This window comes from Toxorhynchites rutilus, chromosome 3 (assembly GCF_029784135.1).
Source record: "Toxorhynchites rutilus septentrionalis strain SRP chromosome 3, ASM2978413v1, whole genome shotgun sequence".
Lineage (NCBI taxonomy): Eukaryota > Metazoa > Arthropoda > Insecta > Diptera > Culicidae > Toxorhynchites > Toxorhynchites rutilus.
This window is the reverse complement of record NC_073746.1, coordinates 137,123,553-137,143,658: the sequence shown is the minus strand read 5'-3', so window position 1 is coordinate 137,143,658 and position 20,106 is coordinate 137,123,553. Positions and strand designations below refer to the sequence as shown.

Below are 20,106 nucleotides of genomic sequence, written 5' to 3'. Positions count from 1 at the left end.
AGGTTAACTTCGATATAACGTACATTTCACTTTCAAGATTGTACGTTGTATCGAATTGTACGTTATATCGAAGCATAATAAAGTACTCACAAACGTAGTCTATAATACATTATTGTGTTGCTGTTTTAGTCAAGTTAATGAATAACTTCAATCAGAAGACGAAGCCAGCCTTTCTCATGATGTTTCCCTTCGTACTGTTGATTAAAGCTTGCTTCATTTAGAATCTGGAATCACAAAACCAGCTGTACTTCGAGATTGATTGAAGGTACAAAACTTGTTTTGGCATCACAATACAGATAATTCATTGTTCTATCAGAAAAAAAAATATTGAAAAAAAATTTCCTTTACACTTTGAAAAGGTGTATGTTATATCGAGGTAAAATGTACGTTATATCGAGTGACGTTATATCGAGGGTACGTTATAACGAGGGTACGTTATATCGAATTTCCCTGTACATTGTCAAATACAACTGGGAATGTATTTGCAGCTAAGTTATGACCAAAAGAGAGAGTCGATATAGAGAAATCGATCAAATCACTTACACCCCTTTCATTCTAAGCCCCTCAATTCCGTTGGTTCCATTTGAAAGATGAATAAATTAGAACAGGGTATAGTAGTGGAACATCTAAATTAGTGGATTTAAATAACATTTTGAAACCGAAAATTGAAAAGTTGGTAATTTTTAATGTGTTATTATTAGTTTTATCCTAATAAATCATATTAAACTTGATTGTTCCTATCAATCAAATTAAAGATCTCTAACCGCTCTACAATTTGTTTTTTGACACCATAGCTTTTTTGTTTTTTGACACATAAGCTTTCTTAATTTCGCTGCAGTATCGATATAAACGAGTCCTGGTGAAAGTTCAAGAAAAATCTCTTAAAAAATAACGATTTTTACCCCACTGTACATATACTAGCCACTTGAATACAGGTCGGACTCGATTATATGTGATTTGATTATATTCAATTTTGGACTCGATCAAATACAGTTTTGAAAAAAATATTTTTTTACATCTCAAATATGACTTATTTCAGGCAAAAATGTAACCTTTCAACGTTAAAGTGAAATCTAAGTGGATGGTATATGTACAATGGAATAAAAATCGTAATTTTTGAAGATTTTGCTTGAATTTTCACCAAGAATTGTTTATATCGACATTGAAGCGAAATTTGGGAAGATAGAAGTTGGGTGTCTAAGAACAAATTGTAGAATGGTTAAAGAGCTTTACTTAAGTTGATAGAAACGATCAAGTTTAATAGGATTTTTTTTTGAATAAAATCAATAGTAACATGTTGAAAATTACTAACTTTAAAGTTTTCACTTTCAAAATGTTATTTAAACCCACTAATTTTGATGTTTCACTAATATACCCTGTACTAAAATTTCTCATCTTTCAAATGGAAGCAACAGATTCGTCTTTCGCAGCGTACTTTTTAATGTAGAGCCAGTTTGAGGCAACAGAGTTTGAAACAGAAAAAAAAGACGGGTGGGTAATGTCGGGGACATAACCGGAGTGACGTAGGACTATACAAAGGGGACAGCTTTTGCTAAATATATATTTTGAATATATTGTTTTATATTCTCCTCCTACGTGAATACCTACCTATCTACCTGAAAAATGGATTAGTTTACTGTTTACTCTTTATGAACATGTTGGCGGTTCTGAAAAGAACCTTTTGTGTTGTGTTTTTGCTTTTTTTTAACAAACTTTCTCAATTTGTTCTCACTATCTCATAGTTGATTCTTGATTTTTTTCTGAAGGCTTTGTACTTATTAAATGTTCAACGCCGGGCATCTGTTGGCGTATGCACATATCGTACACTCAAAATGATGGCTGTGATAGGGAATACATAGGTGGTCATCAGCTCATTCACTATCATATATTTCATTATTGAGCACATTACCGTACCTTAAACTGTGGTTTCGGAGACGAATGAATTGTAAGATTTGTAGTCTCCGCAAACAAAGTAAATAGAAATACATACATAGCTCATCATGTTGCTCCTTTGTTATGTTTCTATACAATGCAGATGTAACGTTAGTCAATTTTCAACATCAGTTATCAGCCAAAGAAAGCAGTTCTTGCTACCGAGAAAATTCGTTAATGCCATCCTGCATACAATGTGTTGTAATTTGAAGCCACTTTTAATTCGGAAACCATGCATGGGTTTGTGAAAACTGAATGATCAATCGGTTTATATTATATGTCATATTATGTCACTTTAGAATGCATTGGTATTGTGAAAACTTTTAATAAGTCTTCTTTGATAGGTTTAATGGCCCTGAAAAGCGCCGTGTTTTACGGTAGCTGGTTTTGCCACCAAAGCAGTCTGTATAAACAAACTTTTTCCTTCTTCTACCTGCTGCCGTTTTGCGATTGCGTTTGCCACTCGCTGAAACTAGTTGTTGCCACCGAACCGAATGTGCTCTGCTCAGTAGGCGGGTTATTTTTATTGTCGTGAGCAGCTTTGCAAGCCAACTCGAGCACTCCGGCGACCGAATTTCTATAACCGCTATTAGGTATATTGTGATGTGAAACGATGCCACACTACAACCACACTGATTTACGGTTTGAAAAAGAATGATATATTTTTCAGCGGATCCGCGCGTTTTGTACTTTAGCGGTACACACTCACAGGATAGAGACAAATCGGCAGACTCAGCCAAAGGGGCGAGTCCAACGAGACGAACGAATGAGCGTTAAAAGTCAGCGATGGCCAAAAAATACATTCATTACGATTTGTTCGCTCGTTGGATTCACATGCAGGCTAAAAAGGGTCCTTTTCAGGATCACAAAATTATCTTTAATCTAAAGAGTTTTTTGCTCTGTTATCACTCGATATCCCCATCTTGTTCGGCTAAACCTTCCTGTTTAGCGATTGCGTTTACCACTCGCCACAGATTTCACAGTTGGAAAATTTCTTCCCATCCAGCTTGTGACATGTTGTACAGTAAATTACATTTAATGCGACGTGCCGAAGCACCGCTCAGTGTCGCATTGGAGGCGATTTTAACCTGCAATTGAACATTTGCAATGACAGTGGTACAGTGTCGACTTTCAATGTGGGGTCATAATTTGGACCCCGAACTCTATGTTTACAAAAATGTCCAACTAAATATGTCGCATTACATGACCGTCCAATTAGCTAAATGTCGAACTAAATGTAAATTACTGTACTTTCAATCTGGAAACAATTTAAGAATTGGTGAAAATTAAATAATCGGGAAAGTCCCCAACCATCAATAAGCTCAGAACAACTGCCAAATTCTCATACTCATCATATCCTGGAAAACAGGATTACGAAAAAATCAATTTGTGTTTTATTATTATTTTGGATATTGTTTTAGAAAGCATTAAACTGTATTTCGTAAACTCTTTTTTGAAAGGTTTAATGGCCCTGATAAGCGCCGTGTTTTATGGAATGGTTCCAATTTAGAAAACTTAGTACTCGTGGTTTTGAAAAAAAACCATTTCGAACGCCCACGATGCCGCCTTGTTCTGGATTTACCACCAAAGCAGTTTATATAAAGAACAAACTTTTTTCTTCTGCTACTTGCTGCCGTTTTGCGATTGCGTTTGCTTCTGCCTGTTGTTGTCTTGATGTCCACCGAACCAAAGCGTGAGCAGTTTTGCCAGCCAACTCGATCACTTCGGCAGCCGAAACTCTATAACGGCGGCTAGATGGACTGGTGCACTGGTATTAACGCGCTCGGCCTAGCTACCCTTGCGGAGCAATTGGCGAATACACCTACGGAAAACTGCAGTCCAACACGGTTCGAGCGGGAGTTTGCCTTTCCCTTCACTTTTCCTCCATTGCCATGTCCAGACATGGCTGCTTGTGTTAGTTTGTTGATGTAATGCGAAACGATGTGGTGTACGGTTTGGGTGAGAATGATCGTCTGGCTCGCTCGAGAATTACGCATGTGTGAGACTGCGACCAATGTTTCGTTCATTTTTTTCTTTTTCCTTTCCAATCGTGCTTCATTCTATTTCGCTGCTGCTCTGGTTGCCCGTTTTGGTCGGTACGATTTGAGGAGCACAAAATGGACCAATCAAAAATGGGCACATAGTGAATTTGGACAATGCTTGATATTTCACAATTATTCAATTGTTTATCTCAAGAAATATTAAATGTTATTCGTTATGATAGATGCGTAGATATATTTCCTATCAATTGATGCAAACACCTTTCCGATCTATTGAGAAATGCTCGAGTTATAAGCGTTCCAAATCTTGCATTTTTTTCTACTTGTTCGGTTCTTAGATTTTCATTTCACCCCCTATATCTTCCGGTTAGACGTAGTCCTACGTCAAAAAGTTTTATAACTCTCTCATTGTTGAAATTCGAACAAATGCGTAGAAGGATTTTTTCATCAAACATGATCGTCTATCACCCCCTGAGAGGTTCTGGATAATTTAATTTTTTTCATGTGAGAAAGGTGTTTTTTCTACTTCAAGGGGATGAATCAAAAATTAAAGTCTTCTTTTATATTCAGAAAACAAAACATATATGCCTAAAAAACGAAAAAAAAATTTTTTTTGGCTCGATTATGTACAGGATTCGTTATATACAGTGAAAAATAATCGAAGACTGTATATAATCGAGTCGGCCCTGTATCACCTTAACATTGGAAGGTTACATTTTTTTTCTTGAGACAATCATATTTCGGACGCTTAATATGCCTATATGATGTAGAAAACAGATCTAAACTTTATGCACAGGTATTATTTGGTTGATATTTTTAATAAATTAGTTCAATATGCTCTTAAGCTTTCTACTTTGGTACCTATTTGATTGAAAACATAAGCGAATATGAATCAAACTTCGGACACTAAATCATATTTCGGACAGATTGAATTCAACAATTGATTATATAATGTAGTCAACTGCGAAACACTTACCAAGCAATCACAGCAAACTGTTAACGATGATGAGAACTGATGAAACACGGGAGAAATTTGAATATTTATGAACGGGTAAATTCTACGTGCTCACGCTAAGGAAACGTTAAATATAAACGATAATGAATAGTGTTATGAGATTTCTGCCGATTATGTTATAATTCAAACGTAGTTCTCATGTGAAACGATTGTGAAGGAATACTTTAAATTACTTTAAAGAAGCAATTGTGATATTAATTTTGTAGTTATATCATCAGTGCATTAAGAATTTCAAGATATTAGAACAAAGTGTCCGAAAAATGATTCAGAACGGTATTTAAAATGCATTTTTTGAAAACTGTATATAATCGAGTCCGACCTGTACCCCCTTAACGAAAATACTCTGAAATCATAACATGTTTATATTTTGAACTGGTAGGAGGCGATCTGGCGTAGTGGTAACATCCATGCCTCTCACGCTAAAGGTCACGAGTTCAATTCTCACTCCCGACATTCTTCCAAAAATGGAAGTAAAAAGTGACGAACCAGCCAAATGAGTTGAAAATCACTATAATACAGATAAAAAAAAAAAAAAAAAAAAAAATATTTTGAACTCAAGGTTAGTACTTTAGAGACATTCTCTTTTAAAGAGTTTCAAAATCAGAGCGGGTGGAAGTTTTTTTTAGAAACACATTTTTCATCAAAATTTTATTACCTGACAGCATTTTTCCGAAGTTCACCCGAATCCGCTTAAGCTAATTTTTAAAATAAATTTTTACATATAGTTTCAAATGTCAAATATTAACTCCTTCCCGTATTATTTAATACGTCACACATCAAGTGATTTCACTAGCCTGCTGAGCGTTCTAGCGCCCTATGTTATTTAAGTACCCACGATTGAGACTCGATGTTGTACGGAAAAGGGTTACCCTTTCCTACGCATATGATACAAATAGTTGGTAAATGACTGAGCGAGTAACATATCAGCAAGATAAACACGAAGAAAGTGGAAATAAAATAAAATTTTACGGTTCTAATGTTCTAAGGCGGTTCCGACTTACATTATGGCGTTGATCGGATGTATTTTAACTATGTCATGTTCAAATATTCAAACAAATTTAATAGGTTTTTGGGATAGGGATAGGTTTTTGAAACTATGAATGTATCATCCAACATTATAATTTAATGCAAATTGATGTAAAAGTCACCAATAACAGCGATCTGTGAAAATTAATTTTGTCATATAGGGTAAATGATCTTGGTTTGTACAGTCGAAAATATGATCATGGTTTGCCCACTTTTTTGAATGCTCTAATTCAGCGCTCCTGTGTCAAATAAGGCCTTCGAATGTTTCGAAACATATAAATGAAATTGCTTTTTACATGATTTATAGTAGTTTGATAGTATATTTTTACGAAATCACATGTTTTAAAGGATTATAAAATACACCTTCTATTTGTGTCAATGCGCCCCTCATTCGAGCTAACTTTGAATCGATCACCAGATGATTATTTGGCACGTATTCAGACCTTTTCTGGATTACAACACATATAAATATTGTAAACATCATGCTTGCTCACCATTTGTATCGGATTTACATAGCTAAACCATTAAATTAACGCATTTTGATGAACTCAATTCTGATCATGAGTTGTCCAATTCAATAATGTTGTTTTGTACACATGATTTCTATGGCAACCGCTTGGCGCGCTGCAGTTTGTTTATGTTTGTTTATGGTGTGCTTCGCGCATAGCAGAAGTATGGTTTTTCTGTGTTGATTGTGTTGAGGTGAACACTTCTAAAATGCCCAAGAAAAGGCAATATTCTGAAGAAAGCCTAAATTATGAATGAATCAATATGATGACAGTAAACTCAAGCAATGATAAATGCAACATCTAATTGTGAATTCGAATGTTTTCATTCAAAAATGGAGATTTCTAAAACCGGACAAACCATGATCATTTTTTTGGGCAAACCATGATCAGAGGTGGTCAAACCATGATCATAATTCTTCTTTAAGGAAAATCGTTAAAAAACATAAAAATTTGAATAATTTCAACACCTTATGGTAGTATTAGCAACTAGAGACTTGGGGCTTTTCAACAAACCCAAACTCGTATCGATTATGTGTGATTTTCATGAAGAAAAATCGATTTGCATTTACTAGTTGCGTGAAAACACCCCAAATTGGACAAACCAAGATCATTTACCCTAATATTGCGATTTTTTTTGGAAAAAAAATATAATAATATAATGATAAAGAAGGTTTTTCGAAAAAAAATTAAAAAAGATTTATAAAACAAATTTTTTATTATAACTTGTTCATACAATTTTTTTAATTGAAATGAGCTCACAAACACTAAAATCGATGCTTGTGAGGTTCCTCTTGCTACATTTACGTTTATAAGTAACATCAGAGCCGCACGTTCCCATTACAACGTGTTAATGTTGTTTAGATTACCTCATCACTATGCTGTATATCTTCAATTCACTGATGTGAATCAATGAACATTAATATTAATTTTGAATTGACATTTTTTGTTAAATAACATCGAAAGAATTACAGAAATCGAGATAAATACGAAACAAATTGAGAAATAGTTTGCATGTTGTGGCAAAATATATCTTTTAGGAAAAAAATATAACAAAATTGAAATAAAAAAATCCAAAAGCTTTTCAGTCGCAGACCTATGGAATTCATTCCATAGTTGAAATAATTAATTTTTGTTCACACTCGCAAACACAAACACATGAAGAAAACGCCGTACTATTGATGAATGTGATAGTTTAGTTCAGTAGGAATGTGACTCAAAGAAAATTCACAAGCCCAGTCCATCGAAAACACAAAATAATCAAGTCCCACTGGATAGGTAACAGTTTAATCGAAGTATCAATAAAATAAAACCAATATATCATTCGTAGCAACCCACATCGACGCAAACAATAATTTCCCGGAAGCTTCATCCCTATCCCGATAGGCTCGCAGAAGAGAAGGAAAAAAAACCCGAAAGACATGGAGAACAAAAATACTTCGCAGTCTCAGACCTACTTACCATGTTTCTCTTTGTCGGCTGCTGGCTGCTGTAATCCGAGTGTGAAATGCGCAATAAATATATTAATAAATATAATATGAAACACTTGATTAAATTTGAATGCGATGTGGTGTTTCATTCTCCCCATCGCACTTCGCTATTGTGTTTTCCGGTATCTCTGCAAATGTGTTGCTCTTTTACTTTCTTTTCGATCACTAAGGGATTTTCTCACTCCCACTCCCACCCCCGCGCACTGTTGTTGTGCTTGCACACACTTCACTTCTGATTTTCGTCGAAAGAAATCTTACGCGCACACCAGCGGGCACACCCCACACACAAACACCAACACACCCGGGCACACTTGCTCTCCTTTTTGCCGGTGATTCCACCCCCTCCTCAAGGCGAGCGGTTGTTATTATTATTATTATGGCTGGTTATTGCTTTCACTGCTATCGTTAGGAAGCGCTGGTTTGGGAAGTGATTGAATGCATCGATTTCGGTCACACGTGGGACCATGGAGCTTGAATGCTGCTAGGATGCTGCCGGAACCCGGTAGTATTCGGCTCGGCTCTTAGTGCAGATCTGTTGGCTGTGGCGGCCAACAACAAGAACAAAAAAGGGAAAGAGAAAGAAAAAAAGACCGGAAAACTGTCTCGCTGAATGTGCCGGGGTGGAAAATTGCGCACGAGAGTGTATTTGAAGTTTTCGAGATAAATGTTATGGAGTTCAATTACGTTGATTATGTTTTATTTTTATTTTTATTGTTTTGTGAATATTGATAAAAATCGGTTCTACCGGGGAATTTCTCGTTTCACTTTGCCCAGACAGATAAATTCCTGTTGTCACACACATGTTTGCGCATTGCTTCCAGGTGGCGGTGATTTATGGACTCGAAGCCGGCAAGCGCTTCTCGGGGAAGTATCTGCAATAGGAGAAAGAAAAATGTGTTTTTAGAGAACGCAGTATGCTGCTAGAAGCTTGGCAGAAGAGATAAAGTTCGGATCGGTGTTCATAAAAATTATATTCCTTTTATTACCTGCACACAACTGTTCGTGTTCGGAAACACGAACGAACAGTACTTTTGTGAATAATTAATGTCTAGTGTAATGTCGTCCGAGTTAGATAATTATCCCAGCGAAGATTTGCTACAGATGAATATCATGATATTAGGACACGTGTGAACCAACTTACGACATAAATATGCTATATCTGATTAATACCATCAATACGGTATAACTGTATCGAATAAATTTGATCGTAAACAACGCACGGTAATAAGGGTCAGGGTGTTGTATTTAGAAAGGTTTCAATTTCGTTAAGATATAGCCATACCCCAAAGAAAAAAAGCACCATGCTAAACCGCTGGACCCACAGCGCTTTCCCTCCTGAATGATGGGCCATCCCAAATAGCCGTGAAATTGTTTTGCCTAACGATCCACATCAAACTCCCCATTTATCCTTGGATTTAGAGTATCCGGCCAAGAAACACGATAATAGAAATCCTTCCACTTTTGAATCTATGGGCACGTAGTCTTCAGGGAAATTTAATCAGAACCCATCGGATGAGCTGCCTCCCTCGTTTCTCGACAACTGCGTCGCTGATTTTGCTCCGGTCTTGCAGTGATTTTTCTCCCCCACACTCGCAATAAACAAGCACGTTTTATAGGTCCTTAAATCCCACTCAGCGGAGGATTCTCGTCGGGGAAATGCAATGCCCCGCCGGATGTACATCATGCGGTTGTCCATTGAGGCAGTAAAATTGTAACACAATTTGGAGGTTGTTTAGATTATCTGTGGGTGCGTATGCCCAGACGCATGATGAAACTTGCACCGGTTTTTTTTCAACCGAAATCCAAAAATAGTTTTCGGAACACATTACGAATGAATCTTCCGGAATGTGTTCACGATTATGAAGGAAGACCACCCCTCATTCACGTTGAACGAGTTCACTGGATGAAGATATGCTACGCATCTTGGGTTGTTTTTTCTATCTCCCAACCATCTCAAGTGCAATTTTAATTCTGTTGCACAAACAGGAGAGGGAAAACGGAATGGTTGTTGACCTATACACTTTACACCAACATTTCTTGATTGCTTGGGAACATCATATATAAAAAGGGCTTCCTCCGAATGCTTGGTAGCAGCTGATGAACACATGTAATATATTTAGGCTATTTGTAAGGTATGTGTCCCTTTTTGTTAGTTATCAGTGTTCAATCATGCCTCAATCAGTCAAAGTTATCTAAAATGTTTGAGTTTTGCCTTTATTTTAAAAAGTTATATTTCAACCAGGGTTGTCGTAACTACAGATTAATTTGCATGTCTACTGATTTTTGGATCCTACAATCTGTAGTTACAAATTACAATTTTATTATGAACTTCATACAGAATGTACAGAATTTAAGAAATTACTTTCCAATTAGTTTTAATCTGATGATGAGAGTAGCTCAAATATTTTATTCGTCTGTTATAGATCATATCTATCTAACCTGTTTCACTCATGGTAGCGTTTGCTTCAGTTTGAATTCAGACAAGAATGGAAAATATCTTTAAGAAGCTATTCGTACACTAAGCACATGGTATCATCGAGTAAGCAACGTATTCGCCTGATATGGCCCCTTGCGACTTTTTTTTTGTGTCCCAAGTTGAATAAAGTGGAAAGACATTTCAATCGATCGAAGAGATCAAAGAGAATGCGACGAGGGAACTGTTTTGTCTCAACACAACACAAAGTCGCTGACGATCGCACACTCAGATCGCATCTTCCTTAAACTCGTCGAAGGACCACGGCTCACATTCGCCGTAAAACACCACTCAAAATAAAGTCAATTTTCACAGTAATTTTTAGTGGCACACAGCAGAACCAGCAGAGAAATTTCAGCGGCTAAAATACGCCATTAACCGCTGCACAACACGATGCTGGCAAAAGGACGACAGGATCGAACACGTTCGTTGCTTGTTTGTCGCTCAGTGACTCACAAGACAACGGAGGATGAAAAATACGTTGGTCGCCCTGTTGACCAGGTTGGATTCCACTGCTGCTGCTTCACTGGGACACTTCTTCAAAATAAGGCAATTTCAATTTACGATCTTACTCCTTGCATTGTCACAAACAGAATGAGTAAAAACTTAAAAACTACACTTTCTTCTCGCTATGTTTGTATGTCATTGCATAGCCGAGCGCAGGCCGATTGCATGCTCTTTTTTTTACTCGGAGCTCCCCCTCTTCGTCGCTCATTCTCATTTTGGGTCGCGTTCGTCGCGAAAAGGAACTAAAGGCCATCCCTTCGTCAGCCTACCAGGGATGTATGGAGGACTGGATCAAGCGTTGGCACATGTGTGTAGCTTCAGATGGATCATATTTTGAAGGAGATAAAACAAATTTGCCTGAAATTTAACTCTATTTTGTTTTATTCAAAAATTCCCGATACTTTCTGATCATAGGGTACGTAGATCAATCAGGAAGGTTCGATTTCCATTTCTACCCGCCCAGTTTTACCAGCAGAATCCTTCGACGACCATAAACATGGTCCCGACAAAATTTTTATTAATCTGACTACCCTTCCCTGAGTATCTAGCTAGCTGTTCGTTCACCTAGGTAACACTCACTAAAACAGTCATCTTTCTACACTAAAAGCGATCATGACGTTTCGGTTCGCTTGATAATCGATACGCTAATGTTGTAACATGTAACATGTAATAACAAACGAATGCCACTAGAGGAAATGGCCTCTGTTAAATCATATTTGAACAAATGAAAGTGAGTTATTCAGTAAAACGTTCAATCGACAAACACAAGTAAAAATTAACCCAAGCATCCTGAAGAGGTATCCTGATTTGAACAAGAACAGCACTACGGAGCTCTCGAAAGTAGGTGTGATTGTTATGGAAACGCAGATCCATTACTAGTTTTCAGAGGTAGAGAGAAACCCTTCAGGAAGACGGAATCAAATATGACGAGTGAAGATTCGAGTTTTTACCGAAGGAGTTTATGGATATTTACGGATCAAATGTTGATAACATATGCACAAAATTGCGTTGTACTAAAAGGATTTTTGGTATAGGCCGTTGAATGAAATGGCGCTTCTCAACTATTGAAATTCAATTAAAGGCTAGTTGGCTTGAATATTCAAAGAACCACTCTGGCAGTTCCTCAGTTTTTTAGATGAATCCCCAAACAAAACATCGCTTGAAAGCATTAAACGCTGGATGATATTTAAAAAGGCAATGACACTTAATGGAGATACAGAACAAGGTGATTCTTTCGAAGACATTTTAAATTGGCCAACGGTGACCGACAAACCTAATAATATAATAAACACAAGACAACAGGAGCCCGTATCATCAGTCATTACTGGTGACATTTGGACACAATAGTATTACGAGAAGTACAAAGAGCAAAAACAAAACGAATGAAAGCTGATCAAAAGCACTTCTTCAAAAAATTAAAATGAATCTCTCTCAAGGAAGAAGAAATAGGAGGGGGAAAAAAACTTGAAACGAAGCCATGATTATTTTGCGATTTAATGAACACTTCAGATATAACTCATATTCTTTATTTAGGATAACCGCACCTGTTTGAAGTAGAGAAGCATCTCCTATACTGCCTTTCTACGCATAGTTGCCCCATGTTCAGAAATCAGCAACTGAGAAAAACGCAATCAAAGTTTTCTCGCATATTTGTCTACTAAAAGCTTTAAGCATTTCAATTTAGCAATACACCGGGTTTTTTAAAAGCACTATACTATTGTTCAATGAAATGTGATGAGATCCCCTCACTGAATCAATCATGCTTGATTATGGGTTTAAAAATTCATGGTGGGACTGTTATGCCTAGAATATCAACATGGGACAATTGAACTTGATGTTGTTTTTTAATATACAATATTTTTTTTGTGTTTTTCCGAAAGATTATGCATAGAAACATCGTTTTATGGAGAAATGAGTGATCTACAACACCTTCGCAGAATATAAATCTCATTATTTTTAAGCATTCGCTAACAAGGTGTACACGTGTTCTGGTAAACTTTTTCTTATTTGTTTGAGAATTAGTTCGTTCTTTCAAACCAGAAATGAGTGCATTAGCCCTGCTGTAAGTGTAACATGAAATTCTTGTAATTGAACCGATTTATTCGACATTGATCTACAAAAAATACATGTTGGGGCAGTTATAAATAGAATATCAAAATGGGACTATTGAGCTTGATGTTGTTTTTTAAAAGCTGGGAACAAACTATATATTTTTTGTGTTTTTTCGTAAGATTATGCATAAAAACAATATTTTATGAAGAAAAGTGAAAATCGTCAAAAAGTAACATGGGACAACTATGTGTAGAACGGCAGTAAACCACTGTGCGTTTTATCGCTAAAAATGTTTCGCTTACATCCCGACCTTCGAAAGATGGGAAATAATGTAAAAATTTCGATTCATTCTGGTGATCAACCTTATTAACGAGGATTATAAGGTTCTAGGGTAATTAAAGATAATTTAGAGCTGTAGTTTGCGTTTAATGGTGGCCAACTATATTTGAATGCTATAAGGAGTGATCACTTATCGGCCACGAATTAACCAATCGGAAACAGACAATTCTGGTTTCAGTTAATTCAACAGCGTACATTTTGAACCGCGTGTACCCATTCGAGACAAACGCCGATTATTTATAAATATTATCTCATATGTAGTATAATTGGAAAACAATTACTGTCAGGGGATAATACATACTTACAAAAATACGCTATAAATTATTTTCACTGGAGTTATTGAAACTTGTAATCGAATGATTGCAAAAGTTTTTTTACCAATGGTTAATTGCCATAAAAAATATACAAGCTGTGGTGCAAATCAATTATATACTTAACGATAACGAAATTTCTCGGTCAACCTAGATTATAATTACTGATACTGTGACCCAAATAGTGGTACCGGAGCATAAGGAGGAAAGATGTGTTACACACATCTTTCCAAAAGCCAATTCACCAATACAGAGAATGGGCAATCAGAAGCAAGGTTCAGTGATGACGATAACAGTTTTGAAGAAAACGACGATGAAGAAAAAAATGAATAGGTATATATATATATATATATATATATATATATATATATATATATATATATATATATATATATATATATATATATATATATATAAAAATTGAGTGATGTCTTTCTGTCTTTCTGTCTTTCTGTCTTTCTGTCTTTCTGTCTTTCTGTCTTTCTGTCTTTCTGTCTTTCTGTCTTTCTGTCTTTCTGTCTTTCTGTCTTTCTGTCTTTCTGTCTTTCTGTCTTTCTGTCTTTCTGACTTTCTGTCTTTCTGTCTTTCTGTCTGTCTGATTCTAATGGATTCAGGAACTACTGATCCGATCGGCATGAAAATTGGTATATAGGGGTTTTTGGGGTCGGGGTAGGTTTTCGTGACAGTTTGAGACCCCTCCCCCCTTTATAAGGGGGGCTGCCATACAAATGAAACACAAATTTCCACATTACTCGAGAATTAATCAAGCAAATACAACCAAATTAGGCATCTGAAAGTTTTAGGATACCAGCTCTAAAAAATATGTGATCAAAAAACAGTTATAGAAGCCAATTCACACAAAAAGGCTGTCAAAAAATTGAATGATACAATTCAATGGACTGAACAGAACTGCTTAGGAACTGTCCACATACCACGTGGACAACTTTAGGGGGGTAGGGCTTACGAAAATGTCCCCGGTTGTCCACGGTGGGGGAGGATGGGGTGTAGGGTTTAAGGTTTAGGGTTTAGATCCACGTGGACACGATTCATATGATTTTAAATGATGCGCAAGAATTTTCGAACTTTCCGCCCGCTCTTTGTATTCAGTGTTTATAGAAGAAGGCTTAAGCTATCTGAGTGCGGCAAACATCCATATTTTTCCATATGGTTGAACTTCTTCCCTGAAACGTGTGTTTTGAAAGTCATCCACATGAATTGAGAGCAACCGATTTATTTCTATTGGTAGGAGAGAATCATGCATTCCACTAGGAAGAAGGCAAAATCGAAAAATCTTACAATTCTATAACTCGTCAAAAAAATTAGACGAACAAAGTGTGAAGTTGTAAAATTTTAGGTGATTTTTGAAATGCTTTAACTTCGTGAAAAATCAACCTATGAAGATGGATATACATCATTTCAAAGCTTTAAGTTCGGAATATCTACGGACGGATTTTTATCTTGGTTTGGGTAAATGTAGTGAATAAAAATATAGGAACAAAACAAGAAAAAATCGATTTCTTTCTGTAATTCTAGGTTTTTTGAGACTCAAAAAACAATTAACCTTATCAACCAGCTTTTATTAGATTTAAAAAAAAATCCAGTAGTAGCTATCAATACAAAGTTATTGATTGGCAGACTTATCTCACTTCTTAACTAGGCGAACCTAGCCAGAATTTTCACCTGCCCCCGGGCTTCTGAATGCCAAAGGGGGACTAGGCTCTGCGGAATGCACGTATCTGCATGCTCGTGCTGTTTTAGTCCTGACCGAGGAATTGTCGGACAATCGCGCAGGTGCTAAGGATGACCGACTTTTGGATGCCGGCCAATTCCTTCTCGATGTTCAACACCTTTAGCGCTTCCAGAAGTGTCTTCGGGATAATTCCAGTTCCAGAGAGAACGACTGGAACAATTCTTGGGACCTCCCTTAGCCCCCACAGTTCCTTGAGCTCCACGGCCAATGGTCGGTACTTGCAGATTTTGCGACCGTGGGTCTCCTCCAGATTCTGGTTCAGTGGAATAGCGACATCGATGATGGTGACTTTGCGGTCGCTCTTGTCGTAAACCATTATATCTGGGCGGTTGTGGTGGATCGAGAGGTCGGTCAGAACAGTGCGATCCCAGTACAGCTTGAAACGGTCATTTTCCAGGACAGGTGCAGGCAGGTACCGGTAGTTTGGTACGTTGTCTTCCAGTAGAGCACATTGGAGCGCCAGTTGTCGATGAACAATACGGGCCACGTTGTTGTGGCGCTCGGTGTAGGCTGCGTTGGCCAAAACGGGACAGCCTCCCATAATGTGCTCTATGTTTTCACCTGGTTGATGGCACATCCGGCAAATGTCATCAACGTCTTGATGCCAGACGTACCGCCTGCAGTTTCTCGTCGGCATTATCCTGTCCTGGATGGCTATCATGTCGGCTTCTACTACTGAAGAGAGTTCACCACGCGTTAGCCACAGATTAGATGCGGCCTTGTCGACGTGTGGCCGGTCCAGTTGATGGGGGTGGGCACCATGCACTGCCTTCTGCTTCCAAGCTGCAATCTTCTCCTCCACTGTCTGCAGATTGCAGTTGAGTTGGTACTCCGCTTGCGCCAAGTGCAGAGCGCTGTATCCTCTGTCGGCGGCGCAGACAGCCCGGTATAGCGCGTTTTGGTTGGCGCGTTCTGCGAAGTACTCGCGCAGTTGTCGTACCTGGGCAACACACAGTGCAGAAATGTCGACGATTCCAAGTCCCCCTTCTTTGCGTGGTAGTGAAACTCTCTCCAGTGCCGATTGAGGATGGTGCATTCCGGCCTCTTTGAATGCTTTCCTCATCCTCCTCTCAAGGTCCTCTAGGTTAGTTTTGCTCCATTTGACTACACCAAAACTGAAGGTCAGCAGGGGAACCGCGAATGTGTTGATCGCGCGTACCTTGTTCCCCGCGTTGAGGAAAGTCCTCAGGACACAGTTCACTCGACTCAAGAACTTGTCTCGCAGCTCCGTCTTGATGTCGGAGTGGCGAATCCCGGTGAGCTGTCGGAATCCAAGATATTTATAGGATTCGCCACGAACCATGTCTCTTATAAACTCGCCGTCATAGACCTCGTAGCCTCCGGATTCGGTAAGTTGTCCTTTCAGCAGGTGGACACAGCGACACTTGTCGAGGCCGAACTCCATACAGATGTCCCTGCTTATGTCTTCGACAACCCGGATAGCTACACCTAGACGCTGACGTGAATCAGCGTAGACCTTGAGATCGTCCATGTAAAAGGTATGGGTCACTTCTTCGTGGGCGCCGTCGCCATACCTTATTTTATAGCCATGACCGTTTCTATTGAGCGTCCTACTGAGGGGGTTCAGTGCCAGACAAAACCAAAGCGGGCTGAAAGAGTCGCCTTGGAATATCCCCCTCTTTATCTGCAGCGTTCTAGACTGCAACACATTTTCCCCATCACTGAGGTGCAGAGACGTACTCCACTGCCTCATTGCATGCTGCAGGAACCTAACGACGACGGGATCAATTTTGTAGAGCTCCAATACCCGGACGAGAAACGAGTGAGGTATGGAGTCATAAGCCTTCCTGTAATCGATGTAGGCCATACTTAGGTTCCGCTGGTTATATACCGCCTGGCCGACTATGGCTGCGTCGATGATGGCCTGGTCTTTGCAGCCATGCGTATTTTTCCTGCATCCTTTCTGCTCTTCTGCGATGATGTGATGCTGTTCGCAGTGAGCAGAAACTTTGGCGGTAATTATGCTGCTCAGTATTTTGTACAGACTCGATAGGCACGTTATCGGTCTGTACTTTGATGGGTTCAATGTGTTGCTGTCTTTCGGGAGGAGGAAGGTGACGCCACGGGTGGCGAATTCAGGAAGGTTGTGTGGGTCACGTAGCACCTTGTTGAAGCACTCAGCTATCTTTGGATGTGCGACGGTCAGCTTCTTGTGCCAAAAGTTCTGGACACCATCGGGGCCCGGTGCTGCCCAGTTCCTCAGGTACCGCGAGGCTTCGCGGACATCGTTCTCTCCGACGATGATAGCTGGCATCTCTCCAATTTCACCACAACTCTCCTCCTCCCGTCTTAACCACATTTGCCCGTCGCGATGTTCTACTGGGGTCTCCCAAATACCAGCCCAGAAGTTCGTCACATCGCTAATATCTGGCAAACCTTCGCGGTAGTCGGGCTTCTCGTCGCTAATGTGGTCGTAGAACGCTTTTTCGTTATCTCTGAACATCCGATTTTGTTCCTGGCGCTTTGCAGAGTCAGAGTAACGTTTCAGCCGTTTAGTTAGGACGCTCAATTGCTGTACCAGTGTGTCGAGTTTTTCCGTCAGCTGGTGAGCTCCCAGCTGGCGAAGTTCAGTAGGCCGCACGATCACAGCAACTTGGCGACATAATTTCGCCGATCTGCTGCCTCTTTTGTACGCCATCAGTCTTCCAATTGCGGCGCGCTTGTTTAGGATCCGTTGCTCCAATCTCCTTCGCCATGGAGGCTCACGCCTTTCACGGAGATGTTGGAGCAGTCCGCCTCTTGGCCTAATACGGTATCCTAAACTTTTGGCGGTCGCCACAGCAGCACAGTAAACTTTCAGTTGCAGCTCCTCCATGTTCTCGGCATCAACCAAGTGCAGCGGAAGAACGTGCTCGTTCATGAGCTTTACTGCACTTGTCAGCCTGCGGGAATGCTGCAACTTCGGGATCCTGGGGCGCGACAAAGGGTCCGTGTCGCGGAACTGTGAGATCGCCTCGTCGTAATGGAAGACCAGATCGCGTAGTAGTTGTTGATCTGGCTGTGGATCTTCCGGCTCAGGGGGTTGTTGTACTGTGGCCTCCACTGGTGCTGATTCGCGTGCCCCACTCGCGAATGAATTGCTCAGCCGTACTGAACTTCGTCTCGACACATCGCTTGCTCTGCTTGTTCTGGAGCTTAGTTCTCTCTGCACCTGCTGCTTGATCTCGTCGACTTGCGTTTGGGAGAGCATATTGTTGCGTACAATCGCTCTACGCCTCGCGTTCATCGCGTTTTGGTCAAGCCTCCCGACGAACTCTGGATACGCTTCCTCGAACATTGCGAGTATTCGAGGGCGACCGCTCATGTCCGTCTCCAAAGCAGTGCAGATGTAATAGGCGCGGATCACGAATTCATTCATTTCATGTGTCCACATGATCCGTCGCCTAGTAGTACCCACAAGTGTGGACGACTGTCGTCTGACAGTCGCAACACGCCTCGTAGGCGCAGCGTTTCGTTGGTGATGTCGATGGCTGCTGTTTCCGTGTGGCGGTAGCTCTTCGGGTTGAACCCGGCTGGTGGCCCGCTCTTGCACATCGCCCTCCAGCCGCTGGCCGCTCGCTCTTACGCCCGTTCCAGGACCAGCTCCAGTTCGGGGACCCTCCTCGGGCGATCGCATTCTGAGTATTCTTCGTGAACGTAGCTCCATTTTCTGGGTGTATCTCCTTTGCCCGGGAGACAGCGGGTTGGCAAGGCCTCCATGACCCGGGAGGCCTTCCCCGGGAGAGATATAGCGCTCTGACTCGCTCGCACCCCCTCACTTAGCCACTTTCGACACCCGTTCTCGGAGCCAAGACCAGGTGTGTGTTTCCAGTTCACGCCCGATCTAAAAATGTCGTCATATGATCTTCGTGGAGGCGTGAGATAGGAACATTTGAGACCAACAGGTAGGCTCCTACCCTAGTGTTGATCCCCATTTGAGAACCGAAACTATATTTTTTTTTTATATTTTTTTTTTTTTTTTTTTTTTTTCAAATTTTTCTTAAAAACCTGTTGGATCCCAGTGAAGTGATATTCTTTTAAGGGATCCAAAAAGAGTGCACAATTAAACTAATTATTAAGATCAGACTACTGTATGTCTACAATTATGTCTGTCTGTCAGTCTGTCTACATAAAAAATTGAAATATCTATATTAAAAAAGAGTTAATTTTCGTCTTCAGGAGCAATCGCAGCTTTGCCCTGAACAAGTCTATACTGGTTATCGACCTGATATGCGAAGGTAAACTGTTGAATAGCGACGGTCCATTAAAAAGAAAACGCTGTTGACCAATGCTAGATGTTGCTCGAGTTCGTAATAAGTGTTGTGCTTGTCGTGTAACGTAATGATGACTCGCGGTGGGGATTGTCATGTTATGGTGTATGTTGTTATTGTGTAATATGTTATGTATAAGTTTCAAAGACTGAAGTTCCCGCAATCCAATAAGAGGCAAGATACTGTGAGTCTCATTTTGATACAGGTCTAGAGTTGAGTACAAACTCGGTAGCCTATAAATTATTTTAAGACACCTGTTCTGCAATGTTTGTATTTTTTTAAGTCTTGTTTTGCATGCATAGCCCCAAACCAGTAGCCCGTATTGGAGTTGAGAATGGATGCATGCAAAATAGAAGTTAATCAGAGCTTTGTGAGGCAGGAAAGGTGATACTCTCTTCAAGATACCACAAAGGGATGCGAGTTTTTTTACGACG

The 20,106-nt window shown here is 39.7% G+C and overlaps 1 protein-coding gene across 2 annotated transcripts in view; it reads right to left on the bottom strand.

Annotated features, from left to right (window-relative positions):
* LOC129780282 (neural cell adhesion molecule 1-like) overlaps nucleotides 1-20,106 on the bottom strand; it is an 876,690-nt gene that overhangs the window by 659,751 nt on the left and 196,833 nt on the right. For both annotated transcript variants that reach the window (XM_055788354.1, XM_055788355.1), the window contains one exon: nucleotides 7,941-8,841. In XM_055788354.1, coding sequence (XP_055644329.1) covers nucleotides 7,941-8,067 — 127 coding nt within the window. In that variant the 5' untranslated portion in view covers nucleotides 8,068-8,841. The remainder of the gene's footprint in view (nucleotides 1-7,940; nucleotides 8,842-20,106) is intronic.